At 43.3% G+C, this 26,384-nt stretch overlaps 1 protein-coding gene across 1 annotated transcript in view; it reads left to right on the top strand.

The window, feature by feature from the left end:
- The window catches only part of Sgms1 (sphingomyelin synthase 1), an 83,270-nt gene that overhangs the window by 37,696 nt on the left and 19,190 nt on the right, over nucleotides 1–26,384 (top strand). The window contains 1 exon segment of the mRNA XM_050157565.1: nucleotides 10,718–11,556. Coding sequence (XP_050013522.1) covers nucleotides 10,934–11,556 — 623 coding nt within the window. The 5' untranslated portion in view covers nucleotides 10,718–10,933.

The following is a 26,384-nucleotide window of genomic DNA, read 5'->3' as shown; positions in this document are numbered from 1 at the left end:
TCTCTCTCTCTCTCTCTCTCTCTCTCTCTCTCTCTCTCTCTCGGGGAGTGTGGGGTGTATGTGTGTGTGTGTTCCTATGATCCTTTGATCAAGCCCCTAGCCTCATACACATTAACATATGTGTCTGTGTGTGCTTGTATGTGTGTGCTTTATATATGTATATGACTGGAAGATTTACAGTCCCTGTTTATTTAAACTTTATCAGATTTTAAAGAGCGTCTCATATTTGTGATCTATATCATTAAAAAACGTTTGTCCTGTGATGTTGCTTATCTTTTTACTTTTGGAGTGTTTTGTCTGCAGCTTTAACGCTGTGATTTATATAATTGTACCATCTATGTTACCGGTAGAGACTCTTGATGCTGTGGCCTTGAGAAAGCGTTTATGCTTACTTTGAACTTCAGTTCTTTCCATGTGACACACCGTAGTGATGGACACACAGGTCTTCCTTAGAGGACAGAGCTTGTTGAACCCACTGCAGAACAGCTGAGCCATGCTTCTTCAGATCTCAGTCAGTAAAAAAAAAAAATATTTTAGCATACATTTTATGAACGAGTTTTACAGCTTATATGTTTATAATTTAATTGTAATTCAGTAATCACCATCGATTGAAGTTCTCATTTTATTGCATTGAAATAAAGCTTATTAAAATTTTATATAAGACAAGGATGTATTTCCAGTGGAGCTCTTAGGGCTAATCTCTCTTGTAAATGGTGATCTCTGATATTTAGGCTTTTGTACTTCCTTGGGATCCTAGAAATTGTTTTGTGACATTGCAGGATAGCGCAAATATTTAAAAATTGCTCTATTGCTAATGGTATGAACGTTGAAATCATGAGGGTATTGGGGAAAGAATGTCAGTTGGTGACTCAGAAAGCAGAGGCTGTCGTTCCTGGAGTTTCATTACCTAGTTGACTTTCTCTTAGAAGTGTTCTTTATAACCTGGTGGCGGCTGGTACAGCCTGTCATCTTACTGCTGTGCTGCCCCCTGGTGGTATACACCTTCACTCACAGGTAGAGCAACCTGATTCTGTGCTGTCGGGCTGCTTTGCATCATGGGTAAGGCTCTCAGCTGAACTTTGATTTGTGTGTGTGTGTGTGTCTGTCTGTCTGTCTGTCTGTGTCTGTGTTTTAAACTGTTAGTTGAAAAAGAGGTTCAGAAAAAAGGGCCTTAGACGGTTTGGATTACGAGGTCTTAGAACAAAGGAGTCACAGATAATTAGAGAGACATTGATGAATGCTTGCTTAGTTTTAGGGATTGCTGCCTGAAAAAGACACAAATGTGATGTGCTTGGGCGTGCAAAGGGAGAGGACAACTTTTGTTTTCCTTGAAGTCCCCAATCCTGTTTTACCCCCGAAAAGAGAAGCGTGAGAGCTGCATGCAGTGGCTCCCTGGTCACGGTGCTTCTGTGACCCCAGATGCAGGCACCCTGGACAAGGTGCTTCTATGACTATGGATGCAGGCACGCTGAAGAGCCATTCATTCAGAAGTCCCCCCTGAATGTTCTCTGGTCTGAAAATAGTTTGAATTTAACCAATTATCGAAGAAGCATTTGAAATGTATTTTGGGAGACACACTTGAACTTAATTTCTCTTAGCTGGGCCTGTGCGTTGTTGCTAATTTTATGCCTGGTGTCAGTCCCCAGGGTCATGTCCTTTAAATGAGGCTCTTTTCTCTGCTTCAGTGGGTCGAGTTTATAAGCATGGCATGGGAGACTTGCCTTGGTGACACAGGAGACTTGCAGCTAACTGACTAGTGGGTATTTCTGTTCCTCAGTGGCCGAGGGAAACTGATTTTATATAAGTACACGAAGCAAAGACTTCTATTAATTTGAAAACGGTTCTCTGCCTACATCCATTTGACATGGTGATCCTCACCTGAGGCAGAGCCTGCTTTAAGACAGCTGCATTTATTATCTGTGGCAAATGTGTTGATCGTGACACCGATGTCCAGAGTTCACAGGTTATTAACAGAGGTACTTCAGAGTCAGAACAATCATGTATTTGACAAAAAAACAAAAACAAAAAAAAAAAAAAAACCTATCTACTTGTAGGTAGAAGAAGCTATCTTGGAGAAAAGTAATTTAGAAACCAAAATGTTTCTTCTTAAAGGACATTTCCATGGTGTTTGAGGGAAGGGAGAGATATATTTGAAATCTGAACACCTTAGAAAATCCAGAGACAGTGCTTACTGTATGTTAAGCTATAAGATACACTCGTGGTTTTGCTTTTAGATGTTGATAACGCACAGTGAGCGTGAATACTCTGGTTCCAATACCGGAGTCAAGGACGGGGATTGAACGATGTGGGAGAAAATAGAGCCGCTGTGAAAAGCAGGATGGACCGCTTGTCTGTTATTTCTTTGCTCTCTCTTCCCTTGAGATAATTGATATGAAATGGTATTAGTAGTATATATTTTCAGCTACTGTTTGGGAATGCTTGATGTTTGGATGCTTCCCGTTCTGTTGGGCGTATTCCTTCTTCAGGTGTTTTTTTGTTTGTTTGTTTTTTGTTTTTGTTGTTGTTGTTGTTTTTATAGCCCTGGTTGTTGCTGTCCTGGAACTCTGTAGACCAGGCTGGCCTCAAACACAGAGATCTCTCGGCTTTTGCCTCCTGAGTTCTGGTATTTCAGGTTTTTTTTTTTTTGAGTGATTTTTATGATTATTTATACAGTTTAAAAAGATATTTTTGAACTTCTTTTTTCCTTTTTGTGTTTTCTTGAGCAATGTCATGTGAGAAACTTTTTCTGCAGGATATAAAAGCACACCCACACACCAGCACAGAGTCTGCTCACTCCAAAAAGGGAGCCGATGACAGATTAAAGTAACGATTGCTGCAGAGTCCAGGTTGGTGAACCGTGGTTGTTTTGTTTGTTTGGTTTTGGTTTTCAAGACAGTGTTTCTCTATGTAGCCCTGACTGTTTTAGAACTTTGGAAAACAGAGTAGAATTCACAGAAATCCTCCTGCCTCTGCCTCTCGAGTGCTGGGATTAAACACAAGTACCACAATGCCCTAGGATTAAAGGTGTATGCCACCACACCCAGCCAACCAGTGGGCTTTTATTGGGGATGCTAACTAGAGTCTGGGGTGAGAGGTTACTTGCAGGAGCAAGAGCTTCTCACCTGTAACTGCGTCATGAGAAAAAAAGCCCACCGGAAGGCCTCAGGAAAGCTGCATCTCTGGGGCCCTAGGCATCGCACTCAGGACTGGTCAAAGCCGTTCTCTGTTCTCTCGAAGCAGCAGTTTACTGTTTCTGCCAAGTTCCATTCTTCCCAGACCCAAAAGTCCAGTTCCTGGTCTCACAACTGCTCACCTCCGGTGCGCTACTGGGAAGGCTGTTGAAGGCTCTATGCGGATATCTGCTGTAGAATCTGTACCGAAGCTTTGTGGTTTTGTTTGTTTGTTGTAGTGCTGGAAATTGAATTTAGGGCCTCACACATGCCACCAGGCAAGTACTTTACCACTGGAAATACAACACCTCTCTATTTCCAGCACCTTGGGTTTTAAAAAAACAAAACAAAACAAAACAAAACAAAAACAAAAAAAAAAAAGCAAGCTAATAAGCCAGTTGGGTTTTTTCCACAGCCTTGGTTTACTTTTGTGACAGATTGAGAGCTATGCATATGTCTTTATAGTCCAACTAACAAGCCTGGTATCTAGGGATTTGAACTCTTGATTTTTAAACAGAAGAATGGAAAGGCACAGAGTGAGGTTTGTTAGAAATGGAAAAGCTCTTCTGGCCGGCTGACATCAGCACTGTACACATCTGCTCCTATGGGAGCTGCTGGAATTTGAAGCATTGGCTATGCTCCGACATTGTTCAGTGCCCCTAGAGTGAGCCCCCGTCTACGAATGACAGATTAACCGGCAAGCAGGACAAGAGCCCTGCTGGCTCCCAGCAGAGGCAGCTGGTCAGTTGAGTGGGAATAGATTTGCTTCAGTTTTAAGTGAGCTCTAAGAATCAAATCGCAAGGAAAGCTGTAGTGATGAGTTTTCAGAGAGTTGTGTGTGCCGGGTTTCCCCGTTAACAATCAGGGAAGAATTTCCAAGTGGTCCTTTCCATTTCATAGCTACCTGAGTGGGCAGACACCGTGGGACTCGGTAGTAGGCAGTTATAATTCTCCTGGCTTGTCTTCGCTCTGGACAGTGGGAGATATATCAGCCTAGAATTTTGTCGTAGGTTTGGGCTTTAGTCTTATCGTTGCTGGTAGATTGGCTCACTTCTCAGTACTGTTTCTTCATATGTAGGGCTTGGGGTTGTGTCTGTAAATTCTAGTCATGTCTTCAAGCCCATTTCCTATTTCTGAAGAAAGCTGGTATAGGAAGCATCTTTTCAGCTTTGCAGTGCAACCTTCAGATTTCAGAACAATATACTTAGAAGAGCGACAAGATTTATTTTTTTTTCTTTTCTAGGCAAGAGTAAAATGTGCTTATCAGAGAGATTTTAAGACATTGTGGGGGGAGGGAAGCAGAACATTATTTTATAATTCTGTTATTCTGGGACAACAGGAAGTTAACAAATAATACCTTGACTTTTATCCCACGGTATTTATCATACATATATTAACAAAATCAATACTCTGTTTTATAGCTGGTGTTCTCTTCATAAAATTGTAAATATCACTATAAATATAGAAATGTGTTGCAGTCTTTAGTGGGGACTTAGTCATGTATTGTATAATAAATTTTTAATGTATTTCTAATTTTTTGTTGTACTAAATGATACTTTAGGATCTCTGATTACTGAATATAGGAACACCTTATCATGAAATGCCTGGGTTGAGTGGACTTTGCTGGCGATGGGGTTCTCTGAAGTAGACGGAACTGTGGTTCATAGTACGCAGTTGGCGTGACTGCTTTCTTGTCGTTATGTCCTATTGGTTTTACCAACCCAAAGTCACCTCCACCCGGGGACATTGAAGGTTGCTGCTTCTCACTGTAGTTCAAGCTTTTGTGGGAGTAGAGAGTTAAACAAGGAGACCATTAGATAAACAGTTGGGCAGTCACTGAGGAGGAATTCTCTACAGATAGTGTGAAATCTAAGTGTTAAACACAGTTAAATCCACAAGGTCGAGTGGAGGCGGAAAGATGTCCCCACATGCCGTCCGAGTAGACCAGAAGGCAGAGGTGTGTGTTTTGTAAAGCGAGCCCTCCGCAAAGCTCCACAAAGTAGGTCAGCATGCACTTAGCTGGAGGAGCTGCTTTCAGGAGGGATGATTTTCTCTGTGAACCAAAGCTGGATTGTGGGATTGTGAGCTCTGCATGCACTAGCAATTGAAAATAAAGGCCAGAGCAAAGGTTATAGCAGCTCAGAGGAATCTTCTAAACCTCCCCAGACTGTAGAATTGAATGGGTAGCTCTTTCAGCCGGTATTGTTGGCCAGAATTGTTGCTCTAACTTTCACATGCAATTTCTAAACTCTTAAATTAACTCTCGAAGAGCTAAATAAGAAAAGGTGCAGCCTACTAGAGCTGCTTTGGGGAAAAAAAAAAACATTCCAGCTGATATCTAAATTGAACTCATGGAGAAGTAAGTATTCCATTGACTTAGGGGGTTAATTAGGTTATTATTGACATTTATGGAATGTTCTAGTAGATTCAGAAACCTTTCTCTAAACTTGAAGCTTTTGCAAAATGTCAGTTGTTTCATAAGTGATTTGGATTTCATTCTGTAACCAGTTCCTAATTCTAGTCTTTTCGGGGAGATGTTATAGTATCGTTACAGGTTTGTGAGATTAGGTCTTGCTAGGTAGCCCAGGCTGGCCCCAGGCTTGCCGTCCTCCTGCCTCAGACTCGAGTACTGAGACCGCTGGTGTGATGTTTTAGTTTTATGTCATTCTTAATTCTCACAGGCTTTTATTATCACAATGCTATTTTATTTCTAGACTTTTCCAGGTGACAGGCCATTTAATAGCTCCCTTTGAAGAAGTGTAAGCAAATACTCCTAAAAGATTTATTTTCTGATTTTGCCTGGTTGAGTCATCTTTGTATTTCCAGAATGATTGCTTTAGTTTATTTTTTCTTCCGTGGAGATCTGGCTTTCATTATTAACTATAAATTCATTGTATAGTGGTGTGACGTTTCATTGAAAGGCTTTTTGTAGTATTAAAGACTAAAGTAACTATTTTAAGAATCTGAGTTCAATTGAATTTTGTATAGTTATTTTTCTCTTGGTGAAGACCAAATAGGAAGTCCTGCTGGGCTTGGACCCTGTAATGAACATGTGCTCTGGTCTGCCCTCCCATTAATGGAGCTGCTGAGGACTGTAGATGCCGCGCTCTGGGCTTGAGGCCGTTGACTGTTGGGCAGCAGACACATTCTGCAAGCTCCTTGGCTGTAGAGCCAGTTCTTTCCTATGGATAAAATTTTAGACAAATCAAAACCTGACTCTACATTGTCTCTAAAAATTAGAGATGAGAGTTCCCATACCATCTCAGTCTCTTAAATTTTGGGATATTTCAGGAAGAAATGTTTATTTCTTTTTCATTCTTCTGTATTTCTCCCCCATGTTGTGCTATAAATTCAGTAAGCTGGGACGTGCGTGAGTTTAGCCTGGCTTTTCCAGGTGATGATGGGTGTTGCCCAAGATGACCTGTCTTCTAGGCCAAGCTGTAGAGATGTTTTGCTTGTCTCTATGTAGAAATCCTTCACTCCATCTCCACTGAGTGAGTGAGGCCAGGTGAGCAATGGCTCTCCCACTTCTGCGTCTCCAGCCAGGCCCTGGAGTCTCTGAACACACGCTTGTTCGCAGTGGCTGTTAAAAAGCTAGGCCCCTGTCCGCGAGGTCACTTCCCCAGAAATGACTTCTCCCGGTTTCCTAACTTGAGCATCAGCTGCAGACAAACAGCACGCACATGTGCGTTTTCAAGCTCACCTTAGAATCAAGGTTTGTTTCCTCATGAAGCTGGAAACGGTCTTTAGCCCTGTGCTGGAGCGACAGATGGGGCGTTAGAGATGCTATCTGAAAGGACAGCTTCTATAAGTGTGTGAAGTGTCCCTGTGGGCCCAGTTGGTCCCTGGAAAAGAAGGTAGGGCATTCTTTAAAGAATAAGATGATTAATGGAGAAGCCTGAGGCTTTTATCCCTTCAATGTGGATTCTCATCATGGCTGCACCTGTGTGAAGGTGGGTGAGATAGTTACTAGGCTTGGTTTCACTCGAAAGGACTTCCCTCACTAAGGTACTAGTGTTGGCTGCCTGACATGTTTATCCTGCAGAGGACCATCTGAGCGGTCTCCCACACAGACATGCCAGGAGGTTAGATTCTGTGTGTGTCACCGATGTTAGTGAGGAAGGGATTTGGGGGATGTGGAAAAGACTGGGTGTAGAACACTGAGGAGGGAAAGTATCCCAGATTGGGGGAGGTGCAGGATCTCTGTTCGGGAGGGAATGCCTTTTTAACCCTCGTTGGCTACAGAATAGAAGATGCTGGCCTATCTTGTAGCATATTTTGGAGAGTTCCTTTGGCTATCAAAGATGATTTGATGGATATGACTTTGCAAGATTCTTGTTCCTCTATTTGGTTGATGTTTGAAGTACTTGCTATGCCAGATAGATATTTAGCTCTATATTAAATTATCTCCCACAATTTGATTTGTTTCTGTTTTGAAGTTTGTTATCGCTCGGTAAGAAATGGTTTGTCTATTTCTCTATCAGAGAGAAGTGATAAATGTCTTGACCTTTGTGTAGTCTGTTGTTCTGAGGGTTTCAGACACTGGCGTGCTTCCTGTGCTGGGCAAGAATTATGGGATGTAGAACTTAGGAGAAAGCCAATGTCCTTCTCCCTTGGGTCTGAACATGAAGTCAAGGTTTTTCTTTAGCATCCTCTTGTAGATGTTGAGGGTTTCTCAAACAGTTACCCTAGATGTCCTGGGGAGTGTTTGAGGCCAGGCTGTGGGTCTCATGCTTAAGAGACAGGCCTCTGTCTTGTACAGCCTGTGCAGGGATTCGGGTTTAGTATGCATGCCTTTGGCACTCAGGCCAAGTTCACCGCAGTTGAGGTTCCCTGGAAATGGTTATGCATATGCAGAAGTCACATGGGCTTTCTCTCTGGAAAATGCTCATAATTTCCTTGACTGTCCAAGGTAGCTTAAAAGACATTTCAATATTAGTGACACTATTAGGCTTATTTTCCATTACACAGTCTGCACGACGCTACGGGTGTTTGTGAAGCTATTGGCCAGTTATTGACTGAGTGGCTTTTGAGCCCTGGGGACATGAAATGTGTGGCTGCTTGAAGTAGCTGCCTTTGTGAGGCACTCAGCTTCTGGGAACCTGCAGGTGCTTAGCTAGGAGAGAGTGAGGCGGGGGGGGGGGGGGGGGTCGTGGGGGGGGGGGGGGGGGGGGGGGGGGGGGGGGGGGGGGGGGGGGGGGGGGGGGGGGGGGGAGAGAGTGAGGCGGGGGGGGGGGGGCGGGTATCCAGCACCTCCAATACTTGGGAGGGACTGGGGTGTGTCCTTAAGGTTGGTACTGCTGTTGGTGCTATAAGAAATCGGGAGGACACATGCTGTCTGTCCTCAGTCTAGAGTCAACTTGACGGTTTGGTGTGAGACTGGAGAGAAAATGGATGGGCAGAGTAGGTAAACCTTTGGAGGTCAATTTGAGAAGTCCACATAAGCATTTTCTCTACTTGGGAATGCCTCAAGTGTGTACCTTCCTAATGTGAGCACAGTGTGTACTGAATGTACTTGGTGGAAGAACTATCCTTTTAAGGCACAGTACACGTGCACAGTACAGTTCCATGAGCGCATTCTTAGGGAAACAATGTCACTCATAATTCCCAGCTTTTAAACTTCTAGGGGTGTGGAGCGCCTTCTGTAGTTACCATAGCAATAATCATGTCAGAAAAAGTCCAGGTGGTAGAGTTTGTTGTAGCGGGAGATAAAGTGGACAGAGCCTACTGCATAGGACTAATGATTTGAGACAGGATAAGAAGACATGTGCCCCACCAACCTCTTGAAAAGCTCAGCTGTTTCATCCACTTTCATATATAGACCCAGTGATTGACAGCAACCCTCTAAAGGAAATATTTTATTGTTACTGCATCCATTTTAAAGAGAACAGGCTGAAACTCAGACAGAAAGGCAAGCAGGAGAGATACCGCTTGCCACGTTTTATAGCTATGTGGCCTGCATATGAAATTTAGGCTTTTGCTTTGATCTTTCCTTATTTTTTTAGTAATTGTTACAAAATTAGTATGTACTTATAAAAGAAATCAGTGGCAGAAAAACGGGAACCCTCAGAATCATCAAGCATAGCCTAGCTGGTCTGTGTTTTCTGCAGTACTGTGTGTTTTCTGCAGCACGATGCATTACTCAGGGCCTCTGGTTGCATCTGTTCTGTATGTGTGCATCCTTCCCTTGGAGTCTTCACTAGAGCATAGGCCTTTGATTGTTACACCGCTGGTCAAGTATTTTAATCAACGCCGCCCATCTTAGTTACGGTTTTTATTGCTATGAAGAGATACCATGACCATGGCAACTCTTGTAAAGAAAACATTTAATTGAGGATGGCTCGCTTACAGTTTCAGAGGTTCAGTCCATTATGATCACAAAGGGGGCATGGCCGAGTGCAGGCAGACATGGTGCTGGAGCTGAGAGTGCTCCATCTCACAGACAACAGGAAAATGGCTAATTGTCACAGTGAGGGAAGCTTAAGAAAAAGAGACCTCATAGCCATAGTGACACACTTCCTCCAACAAGGCCACACCTCCTAATAGTGCGGTTCCCTTTGGTGGCCATTTTCTTTTAAACCACCACAAATACATACATGGAACTTACATCCCCTCTATACATTCAACTATGGGCAAGACCTTTGACCTTTATAGGACGCATTCCTCGTGTATAGATGAGCAGTGGATCAGATCCCCCCTTTTTTTAAAGTCATGGGGATCTACAGAAGTGTCGAGTGACTGAGGATAGAAAGATCACCTGAGCCTTGGCCCTAGGTTCTGCCTGTGTTGTGCCAACCAAGTCAGCCTCTGTGGTACTCTTTTCTGTATTAGGGGTCACACATGTTGGGAAAAAGTGAACTAGTAGCTTTTTTGGCAAGAAAAGAACAAAAAAGGCTTGTAAAGTTGGATTGGACCAGATGATCTTAAGACCAGCATTTCTCTGATTTTCTTCTGTGACACCAAAGTTGTCACATCTTGTGCACATTTTCAGCATTCCCCAGCAGAGAAACTGATGGAGTGAGCAAGGATGCCAGACTGTTTCCTGTGATGTCATGGAAGTGTGTTAGGTACAGAGAGAACCAATGGTCTGTGTTGAGCAGCGTCCAGAGTCTGTTGTGTTACTTTAATAAGTACTCCCTGGGAGATCTATCCACTGCTGTCCCTGACTGTACACATTTTCAGATTCAATTTAATGATCTTTCGTGGAAGACTTAGACCAGGGAATCATTAAAACTTGAAACTAAGGGCTGGAGAGATGGCTCAGTGGTTAAGAGCATTGCCTGCTCTTCCAAAGGTCCTGAGTTCAATTCCCAGCAACCACATGGTGGCTCACAACCATCTGTAATGAGGTCTGGTGCCCTCTTCTGGCCTGCAGACATATACATAGAGAGAATATTGTATACATAATAAATAAATAAAATTAAAAAAAAAAACTTGAAACTAACACACTTGAAACAGTTTACCGATGACTGTCCTTCCACGGTTTGCATTTTGAAGGAACTGATCTAGAAGTCCCATGGTCCTAACCTTTTCTTTTCCTCCCACAGAAGGAAGAATCCTGTTCAGAAATGAGGCAAGTTAATGTTCGGACACTACTCCATGACGAGTTTTAAACTGCCCTGACCACCTTGCCAACTGAGTCTCTGCTCATGAGACCCAACAAGATGACCCGGCCCAGGAGGGATAGTGTCCTGCCTTGTACGAACAGTGACTGCTGACGTCTGAGCGCAAGTTGGGGGTGCTGCGTCTTGTCTGCCAGTACCATGAAGGAAGTGGTTTATTGGTCACCCAAGAAGGTGGCAGACTGGCTGCTGGAGAATGCTATGCCAGAATACTGTGAACCTCTCGAGCATTTCACAGGCCAGGACTTGATCAACCTAACCCAAGAGGATTTCAAAAAGCCCCCACTGTGCCGAGTCTCATCTGACAACGGGCAGCGACTCTTAGACATGATCGAGACCCTGAAAATGGAGCACCATATCGAAGCACACAAGAATGGCCACGCCAATGGGCACCTTAGCATTGGCGTCGACATTCCCGACCCCGATGGCAGCTTCAGCATCAAGATTAAACCCAATGGAATGCCAAATGGGTATAGGAAAGAGATGATAAAGATCCCCATGCCAGAACCAGAGCGCTCCCAGTACCCCATGGAGTGGGGCAAGACTTTTCTGGCCTTTCTTTATGCTCTTTCCTGTTTCGTCCTCACTACAGTGATGATCTCGGTCGTCCATGAATGAGTACCTCCTAAGGAGGTGCAGCCTCCACTACCGGACACATTTTTTGACCATTTTAACCGGGTGCAGTGGGCCTTTTCTATTTGCGAAATTAACGGCATGATCCTTGTAGGACTCTGGTTAATTCAGTGGCTGCTCTTAAAATACAAGTAAGTAGAGTAAACCATAGTCTTAAGATCCAGCGATGATGGGTTGGCATTTAGCTATCTAGTAATGGTTTGGAAATGAAATTTACCCAAGTGTTGAAATCACAGCATATTGAATAATTTTGAAATGGGACTAACTAAAGCTTCTAGAGCTTTGAGAGAATATTGTATTTGTTGCCTGTTTGATACAGTTCCTCCAGAATTAAGACCATGACTGATGGCAGTCTGTTTTCCGATATCTTCAGAGAGTAAAGGCTGTTGAATTACAAGGGGCAGGGGAGGTATGATAAAGCTACCTAGTCTTGGTTGGTGGTTACTCAGGTGAATTGACAATTGGAGGGTGAGCTGTGAGTGGTGGAATAGTTCCTCCTCACCCCCAGCCAGACCCAGAACCTTATCAATATGTCCTCATAGTTTTTGACCCATAGATCAATCAGACAGCTATTCTGTAATGACTTTGGTTGGGGAAAACTGATATCTCATTTAACTTAAGCTGGTAGAATGTAGTGGAACCTGTATGACTGCATCTTATAGAATGTGTAGCGCTTAAAGCAGTGGGTGGCTAAGTCTGTATTTGGTTTTAGTTGGATCCAAAGTGATTCTTATGTCCCAAGCTGTAATCATGGCAGGGATCTCCTAAAGTGAGCTATTTGCTTAGGTAAGTGTCTTCCCCTGGTTTTAATTCATTGCTCTTGTTCTTAGTGTCTCGGGTTTTTTTTTTTCCCCCTTAGTGGAACATCTTTGTGGCTTCCCTGTGGTAGTTGGGAATGACCATTTTCCCCTACCCACTGGACTGGGATCATCAGTAAGAGGTATCACTGTGCTCTGGCCACATCCCAAGCTTGCTGCCATCGTCCCATAGTGAGCAGGGCCATGCCTGGGACTGAGGCCAGAACTGGGGCTGCTTCCTTACAGACCTGGAACTGTCATTCTGGGGCAGCTTCTGATGATGGAGCCACCAGCTGTTTTGCGTTTCTCTCTGGTAGACTGAGTTGCCTGAGCCGAACGATGGCTAGATATTAAATTGTCTTCCAAGATAATAAAATATAAAAATGCAGGTGGAGCATTTCTGTTCAGTTTGACTCTGAGTGTTTTCCTGGTGTTGGATAAACTCTCAGTTCATGAAGTCAGATGTCCACAAGTAGAAAGGGAAGATTACCTGCTGACCTCATCAGGGAGACCATCTTCACGTTGGTAAAGTCACTGCCATAGCCAAGGGTTTACTTGGGGCTAGTTTGACAAATTTATAATCTAAGTAGAATTTGAAATGGAACTGATGGGCTCTGCTATCTAGTTGAAGAAAAAAAAAATGTTGCTTTGGCTTTGAGAGGAATTGGCTTCCGAGATAGCAGTGTTTGGGATTCCTTGCATACATTCTGTTGACTGACAGCTTCTTTTCGCCCTTTCTCCCTAAAAGTCTGAACCTGTTCCCCATTCTTTTCCTTCACAGAGGAAGGGCAGCTCAAATTACTGAGGTTTTTTTGTTTGGGTTTGGTTTGGTTTTTTCCCCTTAAAATTTGTTTTTTCTCCAGTTCGGTTTCTGGCTTTTCACCAAAATTCGTAGACACAGGCAAATCTATTGCCCCAGAATATAACTCAATAAGTCAGACTTACTGCAGAATTGAGGTGTTTTGTGATTTCAGTCTTGTTCTGAATGAACTTCCTACACACAGGACTAATTTCTACATGTTTTATTTTTCTAGCAGGGAATTTTCCCCAAATCTGTTTTTCTTTAAATTTTCTAATTTGGAATTCTCCTTGTACTTACTACCAATACTATAGTAATTTATTTATTTAAGTTGTTCAACAACAATAAACCACTTGGAATGCCTTCTACACAGCTAATTCCGTGCTGGAGTAGGCAGCCTGGGTTCTAGCCCCAGCTGTGACTTTGCATGCTAGGTGGCTTGGATGAACTTTTTCAACTCAGGAGCCTTGTTCCCCTCCCAGGAAAAATAACAGCTTCTCAGTCAAGGTTCCTGTTGTCCTAGAAAACTTTTAGGTTGGCCCTAACATTGCGGGTAAGCCACTGTGATGGGGTTGGAGTAGTCAGGTAACTAACTTGAATATAGCCAGCTAAGGAGTCTTTATGGCTTCCACTCTAGTTTCTACCTTAGACTGTTGTCCCAAGCATCCCCCACCCTGACTGTCTGTGACCTCTCCCAGTGTATGTGGCAGTCCAGGCGTGGAAGAGGGGAGAGGGTACGAGCTGATAGAGCAGGATGTTTATGCTGATGACTGCCATGTCTGCTGTCATCACAAGGCTAACCCTTGGACACGCTACCCACAACACCCACCCTCGTTTCTAGCTAATTGGCTGTTGCTATGTGACAGTTTTATTTATGGACTGATTTGAAAACATGGAGCTTTCTGCTTATGGGGTACTCTCCCTCCCTAACTTTCCTTGTTTTTGTGTTTCTTGTGAGTTTGGCCCATCTCTCCAGCATCCACCAGCTGGATGGTTTACTATTAACCGTTTTACTCAGCTCCTCAGAATCAAAGCTGTTTGGTTAGTATTAAGTTCCCAACAAAGCCCAAATTTCCATCCCTGCCTCCCAAATTATTCTGACGTTAAGAATCCTGGAATCCTTAAAAAGACCCCCTATTCCTTTTCCCTTTGTACTTTCTAACATAAGATAAAAGATAAAAATGATGAAGAATTGAGAAGTAAGACCACTGGAATTTTGGGCAACATCTGCCGCCAATCAGTCCTTTAGCAGACTTGTAGGGTTCTGAACACTTTGATTCTGAATTTGTGACATTCAGTTCTGTTTTATGTTGTATACAGTTGTCCTTCACTGTGAAAGTAGGTTCTGAACCTCTTTTTGGTTTTTAAAATTGTAAATAATGTTGTCTCCTCATTTAGAATTGGACTTTCAAGCCACTGACTAGGAAAAATTCCCGGGAAATCTCTGCCTTTGTGTCAGACTTCACTGCAAACCAGGTACCCCTTGTTTTAAGAAAGCACCATAAAGAGTATTTGGAGCTCACAGACCGATGGAGCTGAGGCTCTCAGCTAACACGGTGTCACCCCTGCATGTTTCCTGTGGCTCTACCCTGTCAGGACATTGCCGACCTTTGACTGAAGGCAGCATCGAGGTTTCCAAGGCAGGTTTTCTGAGTAAGGCGAGGGTGAGACCGATTGTGGTGATCAGGGTGCCTCAGACTCTCCGGGACCCAGGCCAGATTTGTGAGCTGTGTTTCCTAAGTCGCTTTTCCCCTTCTCTGGCCAGTGGCATTTTCGAGAAATGTAGAACAACTCAGCTGGTGTTGTCTAAATAATGAGCTCGGTCAATTCTAGTTCTCTGTTCTAGTTCAATTCTAGTTTAGGTATGTCTCCTCCTTTCCTTTCATTTCTAACTGGAGTCCACACTGTGGAATCTGATGAAGACACAACTTCTTAGCTTTGAAGCTCGGGGCTCTTCACAAAAAAAATTGAGTCTGCCCTATTTTACCCGTGGCTGCTCCGGTTCCCTGTAAACACCTTCAGCTCATAACACTTTCTCTTTTCTCAGTTCTGCATGTGTCTCCTTCAGTGACAGATTTTTTTTTTTTAATTTTCCTTAAAGGAGGAAATGATGCCGTGTTCATCACTCCCACTTCTATCCTGATGCTGTGACAGGGCCTGGCAGATATAAATAGAGTGTGTTCATTTAAAATCCATCCATTCATTCAACTTGAGTTCACTGAGGAACCTGCTGTATGTAAGCCAGCAGTGCTAGACCCTGGGGATTGCTGCAGCGAGAAGAGGCCTCTAGTGCAGTGATTAGTCTGGGCAGAGTGAGGCAGCCAGTAAACAGCCGAGGATCTGGTGTCAGCTAGTGTAAGGGAACTAGAGACCGCGAGTCAGTGTAAGGGCTTCGGTGTGTTGGAAATAGGGCAGAGGTGGTATTTTCAGATTGGGTAATTTGAAAGGCCCCGGATGAGACAGCAGTTCCTCACACACTTGAGTCAAATGGAAGACAATCCCAATTAGGTATTTGAAAAAGAATGTTCCAGGTAGAAGACATAACAAGTGTTTGAGGGTGAGTTTATTTCTTTGGCTTCTTTGAGCCCCAAAGTATCTGTAATGGCTGGGAAGAGCTGTCCAATGAAGTACAGACAGGGTCTCAGATGGAACCAGTAGTGTGTGGATTTAATGTCAAGTGTAGTAAAGCACTGACACGCAATGATACAAGCACACTTGTGTTGTGAAAGAATTATATAGCTTCAGCAGGATGCTCAGTTAGGACGCTTACTACCACACCTTAAAACTGGAGTTTGGATCTCAGAATCCATATAGTGGAAGGGGAGAAATGATTCCCACAAGTTGTGCTATGACCCACCCCCTCACACACACACCCAAATAAATAAATATGATTAAAAAAATTAAAATGATATGGCTGCTTTTTAGGTAACAGGATAGCAAGAGTTGAATCCAGAGAATTGTCTGTGACCCCCATTGCCATAGTGAACACAACTGGTTTCTGTTATAGTGTATTTCACACATGAGGCCTTGGATTTGCTCACGAAGCTCTAGTTTTTATGTTATTTAAAGAGGGAGATTCCACTAATTCAGGGGTACTCACAACTGTACTTGAATATATTTTCTTTGGAACAAAGTCAAGTGGTCTGTGTAAGCATTGGAGCTCAGATGGAGAGGGATTCTGGCAGTTGGGAGCAGAAGAAACCATAGAATCACTGTAAGCTCGGCAGCTTACAGCCCCGCCCTGGGGGAAGGTTCCCCCATGCAGGTGTCCCAGCTCTGCTCTGAAGGGGGAAGGTTTCCTCATCAAAGCTGTCCCAGCTCAGCTTGCTCTCCTCTGCTCCAGGGAAGTATTGCAGCTCTGCTCAGGCTGCCGGGGTCAGGGGCATAGGGTGAGGGCATTTGGGGGGGGGGTGTTACAGCTCTACTTAGGTCCCCCAGAGTGTTACAATTCTGCTGGACTAGGGGAAAGTTTTCCCTGTAAAAGTGTTACAGTTCTACTTTGGTTCAGTCTGCTCAGGCTCCAGGGAAAGTTGTTACAGCTGGGCTCTACTCTAGCGAAAATGCCACACTGTGCAACAAACCTCACTAGAGATTTATTGGTAAGGGAGAATCCCAGGGGTGGGGGTGAGGTGGCTGCCTCCTGTGAGAAGCAGCAGCAAACTGAACAGGGTACAGAGTTTATACAGGGTTTCTTGGGAGCAGGGGTGGAGTTTTCCAGGGTGATTTGGGATTAGTGGGTTTTGGTGGTCTGATTCTGAGGCAAGTTCAGGGATTGGTGGGGTTTTTGCTCAGGTCCTCAGTGATTGGTGGGATTCTGCAGCCTGACTCTAGGGCAAGATCAGAGATTGTGATTTCAAACCCCAGTCTTGGAGTCAGGTCAAGGTCAAGATGTTTCTCCTTGGCCTTTTCCACTCTTAGTCTACGTCCCGTGCTGGGTTTTCTGTCATGGTTTGGGGTTAGACATTCACTTAGGAAGAGTAGAGTAAGTCAGTTGGCTGAGTGGCAGATTATGTAAGAAGGAATTAAATGTACTAGTAAATATTTGAAGAAAAAAGAAGAAAGCAGTTGGATTATGGCGAGGACTCAAGAACTTAATGGTAGAGATGTTTGGTGATGAGGGAGAATATTGCACCTTAAAGAGCTGCAGGGTCACAGTGGAACTGGTTGATGAGTGGAAAAGATCATTGAATGGGTTCTTTGAAAACTGATCCCAAAGAGAAGGAAGCGGATAAGGGAAATGACATCTGTATTTAAAACTGTCCCCACGTGTCCAGTTTTCCAGTGTTGTTCTTCTGGGGTGGTTATTACAGTTCCAGGATGGATTTTTAGTGTTTACCCATAGTGTGTGTTCTGTAGTAAGAGATTTCTTTAGAAAAAAAACCTAGCTTTTGTTTGTTTTTAAGATTTGTGTTTTCGAGCTGGGTGATGGTGGTGCACGCCTTTAATCCCAGCACTCCGGAGGCAGAGGCAGGCGGATCTCTGTGAGTTCGAGACCAGCCTGGTCTACAGAGCTAGTTCCAGGACAGGCTCCAAAGCCACAGAGAAACCCTGTCTCGAAACCCCCCCCCCCAAAAAAAAAGATTTGTGTTTTCATGTATATGTGTTTATTCGCATTCATGTATATGTACCATGTGTGTGCCTGGTGCCTGAGGGTGTTGGCTTCCCTAGAACTGGATTTGCGGATGGTCTGTGCTACCACTTAGAAACTGGGAACCAAAACCCAGGTCCTTTGGAAAAGCAGAAGGACACTGAGCCTTTCTTCACTTTCAGCTTTAATTTTAAAGTCTGTACGCTTGTGTATGTCAGGGAGTAGGCAGGCGGAACTGGTGACTGAGCCCAGGATCTCGCCCATGCTACTGCACCTCCTTTATCCCTGGCTACACTGCCGCCTTGTTTCATATTTTAGTCTCCGACCAAAGTTTTGGCTTGGGGAGTCTTGTATCTTTGCTAGGTTTCTGCCACCGTAAGACTATAGCATTCCCTTTCTTTTGAGACTGGAGTTTACTTTCTGAGGACAGGCTCTTTGGGCTGATTGGCAGCTGCTTCCGTCAGAGCTATTTTAATCACTTAGGTCTGTTTGGTATTAACAGGACTGTCCACTGACATTTGTCTTTCATTTTGCCCTAGTTGAGTTCCCTCAATGCCTATTTTCGCATTAGCTGTGTATCCGAGTAGTCATTCCTCTGTAATCGCCATGGTAGGTTATGACCGCAGATACTGTCAGCACACTGTCCCTGGTTTTCTTGTCTTGGATGGTGAAGATTAAGCAAAGTTCTTAAAGCACCTGATGTAGAATATGTGACGTGAAACAATTCTTTCCAGGTTTCTATTCAAGTAGCTTGCTTTCCAAGTTCCAGAAGAGCCATTTCCTAGGGTCAGTTCATTTGATCAGCGCTTTGTCATACACTATGGTAGACCAGATGGCTCTTCTCTAATTGCCCTTCCAACATCTTTCTCTGTTTAGTTATTTACCAGGCATTATTGCAAAGGGTCTCTGCAACCTCAGTCTGCAGGAGGCAAGAAGCTAGTTCCATTTAGCACAACTCACTGGTCAGTGTTGGTTCAGACTTCTGGAGTCTGATCCCTAATAGTTAGTTTACTTAGGCATATTTAAGCATAGCACAATTTGGTGAAAATGTATTCTGGTGATAATTAATTCTATCCCTCATATACAGCAAAACATACATAAATCTCTTTGAGGAATAAAGTAAACTAAGTACAGATGGATGTGATCCATAAAGATGGGTTCTGTGCATTGACTGAGAAAAACAAGCTTACAATATGGACCTAGGAGAGGATCCAGTACAATCTCTAACCGCATAGATAGTGCAAAGGTCACTAGGCTATTATTAACCAATTTGGTTCTCAGCCTTTTGGGAGGATAGTAGATTATGCACTCCTTCTCTTGAAGAAAACCCCTGTGTGTTTAATGTTCAGGTTCCCCTAGTGCTCATCTGTGAGCACAGAGACCTCAGTGAATTGTGGGTGCTGCAGAGAACATTTTGAGGGAATTTTCCACTGATCCCATAGTCATGTCTCAAATGTTCAAACTGGGAGCACAAAGTTCCCTCTTGTTACTGTAATGTTTTTGACACCTCTCCCATTATTTGATTGGCTGGTATGCTGTCCATAGTTCTCTCTATCAGTAAATGAGAGAAGAGCTCAGAGTAGTCTCTTCTCTTTCTTTTCTCCTTACTTTTCCTGCTACATGTAACTGAATCTTTTGTGTGTCTACTCTTTGGTTCTGAAATTTTTCTTCCATGTCAAAAATCTTTACAACTAGTCAAGAGGCAGATTCCAAAATAGCTGATCTTTAAGTAACAATTTTTACATGAATTGTAATATCATTGATCTAATAAGCCTTTTAAAAATAAATGGTGCTATTCTTTTCTCTTTGTGAAAGTAACTGAGACTTGGAGAATCTGTTGACTTGTCCAATATCCCACAGGAACGTATGCTGGGAAGTGAAGGTTCTTTGGTGTAAGCCCAGTCTGGAACTTTTGCTACTAAAACAAACACTCTCCAGAAATGTATTTTCTTAACACATACTGTGGCATTAACTCCACGCACAAAGGACAAATAGAATAAAAACAGATGGGGTTGGATTTTAGAATAATGCTGTGTGCTGCTTTTCATCTGGAAGACTTTTGAATGGGATGCTAGTATGTTCTCACCACCCCTTGTGGTTGTCATGATCTGTCTGCTCCCTGTACATCGTAGCCAATGTACGTAGTTCAGTCCTAGCTGCATGCTTCCTTGTAACCTCCGAGGTAAGTCAGAACCACCATTTTGGGATAAATGTCCCTCTACCAGCAACTGCAGACCTAGTGCTCCACTAAGTTGACTGACCAAGCTTATCCAAGTTCATAGTCTCACTTTCTGTTTTTTTTTTTTTGACCAAGTTTGTGGGTTTCTTTTTGTTGTTTTTTCTTTTGATTCTGACCCATCATCTCTCTGGCCTCAGGACTGAGATGATTTCCTGTTTTTCTGGGGATCTTTTCTGAACCCTTTGCCTCTCAGGTCATCTACCCCCAGCTTCCTGTAGTCTGTGCTTGGCCTCCTCTGTTTTGAGGAACATTGTGAGATGAACCTATGGGACCAGACAGTAGATTCAGCGCCACGTGGTTTTACCTGGGCTCACCTTTACCATTTTAGGTTTCATGGCCTAAATAGTCCAGGCCAAAGGAATTATGGGAAAACTAGATTTCCCTGGATAACCACTGAATTGGTTAATGCCAGCATTTTGACTAAGTTATTCTGTGTTAGTCATTTACCAGAGTCAAGTTAAATTTTTATTTCTAACACTAAGACAATGTAAGGAATGGTCTTTTGTGTAGTCAGGTTAATAATGATAAGTAATGCTGTTTCAATATGCGCTTCTTAATTTACATTGAAACTTAATCCCCAAGTTTTACGTCAATGATCCTTGAAGGTGGGGCTTTTAGGAAATAATGAGGACTAGATGAGTCAGGTAGGTGGGCTCCCCGTCTTGAAGAGGGGATGTACAGGCTGTCTCACTTGCTCTGCTTAGCTTCACGGTCTCTGACATGGTGGTAATGTAGCAAGGAGCCCCTTAGCAGGCACTGAGCACACTGGCACCTAGAGTTTGGACTTTTCAGCTGCCAGACAGACCCACGAACAAATAAGCTAAATAATCTGATCTTGATGGTGGTGTGTGTGTTTATGTTTGAGTGTGTGTGTGTGTTTTATGTAAATTTTTAAAAATTCTAATTCTTCATCTCACCAGAGAGAAAATAATAACTTTGAGTTCACATTGTTAATCTGCATCTGTGGTTTTAAGTGGATTCATTTTACCTTCTATTTTCTAACGTGCCCCAACAGTCCCTTTAATCCCTTCTCAGCTGTCCACCACAGATGTCTCTGTGGTCTTTCTCCCAGCCGCCTCCTAGTGCCAGGATAGTGCCTATGGGATGATTCTCCTGGTTTAGTCTGACATTCACCTATTGAGCTCTGTGATCAAACTATTTGCTTAATCATTTCTTTACCTACAAGATGAGAATGATAGTCATTTTTACCCAATATTGTTATGATGCTGAGTAGAAATAAATTCACAGCATCCCACAGTGCTTGGTACTCAGGCTGGTGTTGGGGCCAGCCTTGGAAAAAATACCCTCTTCCAGAGTGGAGGCATGGGGATTTAGACATATAGTAAAGACTGTGAAGATGCGAATGAAAATAAAACACAGAAACATATAGGATAGTATCGGGAGGGAATGTCAGTGAGTACTGAAAATTCACCCGTGTTTAATTTCCAACAGCTCAATATACTCCTGAATTTAAAAGGTGGGAGTAGAACAAAAGGACTGCATTCACGTACAAATTGAAAGTTGTGGGGCACAGTTGTTGCCTATGCCCTTGACTCATGCCCTAGACCAGGCACTCTGTGGGCAAACCACTCCCTGGGTGGAATCCCTAGTTATTTCCTTATAGGGAACTGAAACTTAGTTGGTTCCTTAGACTTTTGTTTTAGGTAGGAACCAACTACTTCCCTATTTCAGGAGCTGGAGGTCTGGCAGCTAGCCACACTTGTTGGCAAGACTTGTGAGAGCAGAACTCTGATTTACATATAGGTGGGACCTTTGAGTTAGAAACATAATAACCTTGAATGAACTAAAAACAAGTCCCAAACTCTCTGACCTTTGGCCTCTTTGGGCCTCCACAGGCTGGTGCTGTTCCCATATGCTTCTTAGCAAGAGCTTCTCTGTTCTTACCTGTTTTAAACCCAAACATCTTGAGTTTTCTTCCTTGATGATGCTTTTTCCCAGTACCTGGTCTGTTAAATCTGAGTCTTCTCGCTGTACCTTCAACTGGTGTCACCTCCTACGCGGGGTGGCACTAGAGCCTCCTGCTGGTCTGTTTTTCTTGGGTCAATCAGCAGTCAGTGTTCGCAGCTCTGAGAGGGTATCAGCGTGTATCACTCTTCTGCCTCATGTATCACTAAAGCCATTGTCTTTATTGTGGCCTAAAGGTTCTGCCAAAGCCAATGGTTCCTTCCCAGACCACATGGACTCATGAACTTTGTTCCCCAACTTTCTAATAGGTCAACAAATGGTTAGGCATACTGACCACGAGTGTTTTCTTCCAAGGGGTGTCATGGATAGGCCTTAGAGCCCTGGGTTTTATGGGGATCCTTCCATTCAACTGGTACCTAAAGTCTCTTGTAAAATGGAATATTGCTGAATAGAAATGCAGATACCAAAAGTGTGTTTTATATTTTTTTTTTTAAAAATGCTGCAAGATCCCCATTGGCAGTAGGCAGCAGAAATGCTATAGGTCCTAAATGGTGGTAGCGGGCCATGTGGTGGCAGACAGTGGGCCCTGTGAGCAGCCAGTCCCAGGCAGAGATGATTGCCGGTCCCTGAGCAATGGCTGGTCCCAGGCAGGGAGACACATGGCAGGCGGGCAGGAGACAGAGACATGGATAGACACAACATGCAGAGTGAGGTTGAATATTTATTCAGGGGGTTATGGAGGAGGAAGGGTGAAGGGGGGACAGAGAGAGAGAGAAGGAGGAGAAAGAGACAGAGAAGGGGAGAAGCAGAGAAGTGGGGAGAGAGGCAGAAGTGAAGCTGCCTCTCCGAGAGGAAGATGGAAAAAAGAGCGAACTCAGGCCGGAATCTGAATGAACTCAGGCCGGAGCCTGCCTCAGTGGATGGGGGAAGGAGTGGGCGTAGCTTGTCTCTTAAAGAGACAGAAAACCATAACAGTGTGAACTTTTTTTGAGTTGGATTTTAAAAAGTTGAGAAGACTTTGCACATAAATAGACACATCTCTGGGGTAGGAGCTTGGCTATCTGGATTCATTCTGCCATCTTGCCTGTGGAGATGCCCACATGCTAAGTGAGTTCTGAAAGACCTTAGGAGAGCATTGGTTTTGATTTGTTGCAAGTTTGGTCTTTGCCCTTTCATCTGTTTGAATAGCCTTTCTTTGGAGTTTCCCGCAACAGTCCTGAGTTTAAGGCCCTGAGTTTTCCTGCTTTGCCTTCTGGTGCTCTGGAGATACAAATGCTGTAATGGGAGTGGAAGATGCTGTGGGGGGGGGGAGGAGTAGGGAGGGGAGAGTAGGGGAGAAAGGTGGCAGAGCTCAGTCTAGGGATTTTCAGACCTGTCTTGAATGGATGAAGCCATCTCAGCAAATATTTTAAACTAAAATGTGAATGCAAAAAAAAAAAAAAAAGATGTGGGTTGGAGGGACAGTGAGCATCAGATTAATTCTGGCAGATAAACGAAAGGTTTACAGGGCAAATGTGTGTGAACAGAAATGGGGACTAGCTGTTGGGATCCAGAGGCTCACAAAGATCCACCTGCCTCTGCCTTCCTAGTTCTGAGATTAAAGGTGCGCACCACCACCACCCAGCTAATAGAATCTTAACTCTCATGTGGGAACTCAAAATGGGATTCCTCACACAAGTTCCAGCGCCTTTTTGTCTTATGTAATTATACTTCAGTTTAGACTCCCTGAGACTCAGTTCTGCCTTCTGTGAAAAAGAAATCATAGCCATTCATTGCTGGGCCATCTTAAGAATACAGGGGGCTGGAGAAAAGGCTCCCAGTGAAGAGCAGAGGCTGCTCCTGCAGAGGACCTGAGTTTGATTCTCAGCACCACAGCCAGTGGCTCACAACCATCTGTAATTCTGGTCACAGGGGATCTGATGCCCTCTTCTGGCCTCCATGGGCAACAGGCACACATGTAGTGCTTATACACTTATGCAGATGTTCACACAGAGGTATAAAAGGAAAGAAACAGAATGAATTAATGCTACAAAGCTTGAAGGCATGAAGGAGAAATTTGGCAAAATCCCTACTTTTATATGGACAACTTTTGACTTATAATAAAAAAAAATGGTAAGTTAAGTATTGCAATATCCATTCTTAGTTCTTTTCCATCGCCTTTTTCTTTATTGCTAACCCGTTTCCTTGATGCGCTAAGAAGGAAGGCATTGCCCTTGACCTCCTTTTTCCTGACAAAGAAGCAAATTTTGTAGGAAATACATGGAAATGACTGAGGTCACCAAGAAAGTCTCTGTTAAAGGTAAAGCAGCTAGCACGTGAGTGGCACTGCTGTGGTCCAGTGACAGCCGAGTCCCTGTGGATCTCATGCTCGAATCCCTGAGCAGAGACCTGCACTGCACAGGACCCTTTCTCTGCCTACGACGGCTCCCATTATGCTGCACAGCATCTCCCTTGTCATTGCCTCTTAGTTGTGAATGTGTTGTTTGGTTCACTGTGTTTTTGTATGGGTCTATTTGTTTTTAAAAGCCAAGAACTTCCAGAAAGATTTAGGTGATGAAGTCTACATCAGAGAAATGGGTTAGAAACAAATGGAAAGATCACAAAACAGTAAAGCTGGGGGTCAGAGTAGTCATTATCTACAATTCTGTAATTCTTTCTTTTGTTTTGGTTTGGTTTTGACTTTCAAGACAGGTTTTCTCTGTATAGCCTCGGCTGTCCTAGAACTCACTCTGAAACCAGGCTGGCCTCAAATCAGAGACCCTCCTGCCTCTTCCTCCCCAATTCTGGAATTAAAGGTAGGTGCCACCACCACCTGGTTTATAATTCCCTTAAATGTGTTGGTCTTTAAGATCTTGGGAAGTAGAGTAATTTAATTTTGAGCCAAGTGCCAGTGGGCGTGCCAGCTCTTATCTACCACTCTTAGCTACACAGGGAGTTTAAAACCAACCTGGGAAACATGAGACCCTGTTTGGGGGTGGAGGCAGAGATAGAGGCAAGTAGTGTACTACCAAATAATATTTTTCCGTTGATATAGTCCTTTGGGGAGTGGAAATTCTACTCTAAGCCAAGAGTGCCGCATGTCCTGCTGCTATGGATTCATGGAAAGAGACTACTTGGGGCGGCAGAACTCTTTCCAGTATTTAATTGAACTTTATAGTCTATTCATTTCTTTGGCCCTTTTTCCTTTAGAATTTTAAACCTTTGTACTAAATGCCAAAAACATTATAATACTGCTGTTTTTAGCCTGGTTGTTGAATCACACAATTAGATTCTAAGTCCCATTTCCTTTTTGAAATTAGAGATATTATAAAGTTCAGTAGGGGCCTTGGGCCATGGCTCAGTGGTTCAATACTTGCTTGTATTCCAAGGCCCTGAACTCAACTCCTTATCCCAATTCCTGTCTCAAACAAAGCTATATAAGTCACCTGTACTGGAAGCAGGATGCATTTGTAGCAAGTCTTAATTGTATATAAAATATTAACAATTTTACTCATTGTCTTATATACAAATTTGGCAGATATAATATTCTGAAGGGGGTGGGTAGTAGTGAGCCTGGTGTGCAAAACAATAGTGGGAAGTCTGTTAGCAGATGCAGTCTGTGCACTGACGGTCACTGCAGTGTGAGCAGATGGAATACAGACTTTGGGACATGAAAGGCATGTTTCTGGACATTTGATGAATGTTCTGGGTTTCGGGGAATTATATCCAGCATCTAACTCCTTCTTGGCATTTGCTTAATCTCTAGTAGTATCCCATGGGCATTCTTTCTATAATTGTTTTTCTTTTTTTAAAAAAAATATTTTTGAGATTATAATATAGTTACATCATTTCCCCGTTCCTCTAGTTCCTTTCGTATACTCCCCCTATGTTTTCTTTGAAACTCATAGCCTCTTTTGTCATTAATTGTTGTTACACACATATATGTATTCCAAAATACATAAATACAACTTGCTCAGTCTACACAGTGTTACTTGAATATATGTTTTCATTTGGTATTAGTTGATCAGTTGGTGTGTTCTTCCCTGCAGGAGACGATATCTCCTGCTCTCGGCATTCCTTAGTTGCCTGTAGTTCCTTGTGTAGTTCATGAAGGGTTGAGGCCTCATGGTCTTTCCACATCTCCTTTTTCATGTCCATTGGTGTCATTCTTGTCCAGATCCTATTTGGCTAGTCTTGTGGGCAAGACTCTATGAGTGTGCCTTCTGACAGTCCTAGGAAGCATAACCTCACAGCAAATTCCTTGATCCTCTGGTTCTTACAGTGTTTCTGCTCCCTCTTCTTCAATGTTCCTTGAGCCTTTTTTTTTTTCATAAAGAATTCAAAGTGTGTGGAATTCCTGAATTTGGGAAAGGAATGCCTTTGTACACTAAAAGTATATACAATTCTTTAAAATAGAAATCCTTTGCTTTTGAACATCACAGTGACTACCATAGACTGCATGTTCTATTCACATCGGCACTTCCTTTGTGGTATTCTTGACTGACATCTGTTGACCATAGTTTTCACTTCTCTTGTGATTAGACTTGAAACCAGAGACGCACACCTCTCTGTGTGTACATGGCAGCCTCATATAGAGTGAATTCTCACCACTGGGAGGGATGTGACCCCGT

The sequence above is a fragment of the Alexandromys fortis genome, unplaced genomic scaffold (assembly GCF_014885135.2).
Source record: "Alexandromys fortis isolate MF-2015 unplaced genomic scaffold, M_Fortis_MF-2015_v1.1 scaffold_10, whole genome shotgun sequence".
Lineage (NCBI taxonomy): Eukaryota > Metazoa > Chordata > Mammalia > Rodentia > Cricetidae > Alexandromys > Alexandromys fortis.
The sequence above is the reverse complement of the archived record's forward strand: the minus strand, read 5'-3'. Positions and strand labels throughout refer to the sequence as shown.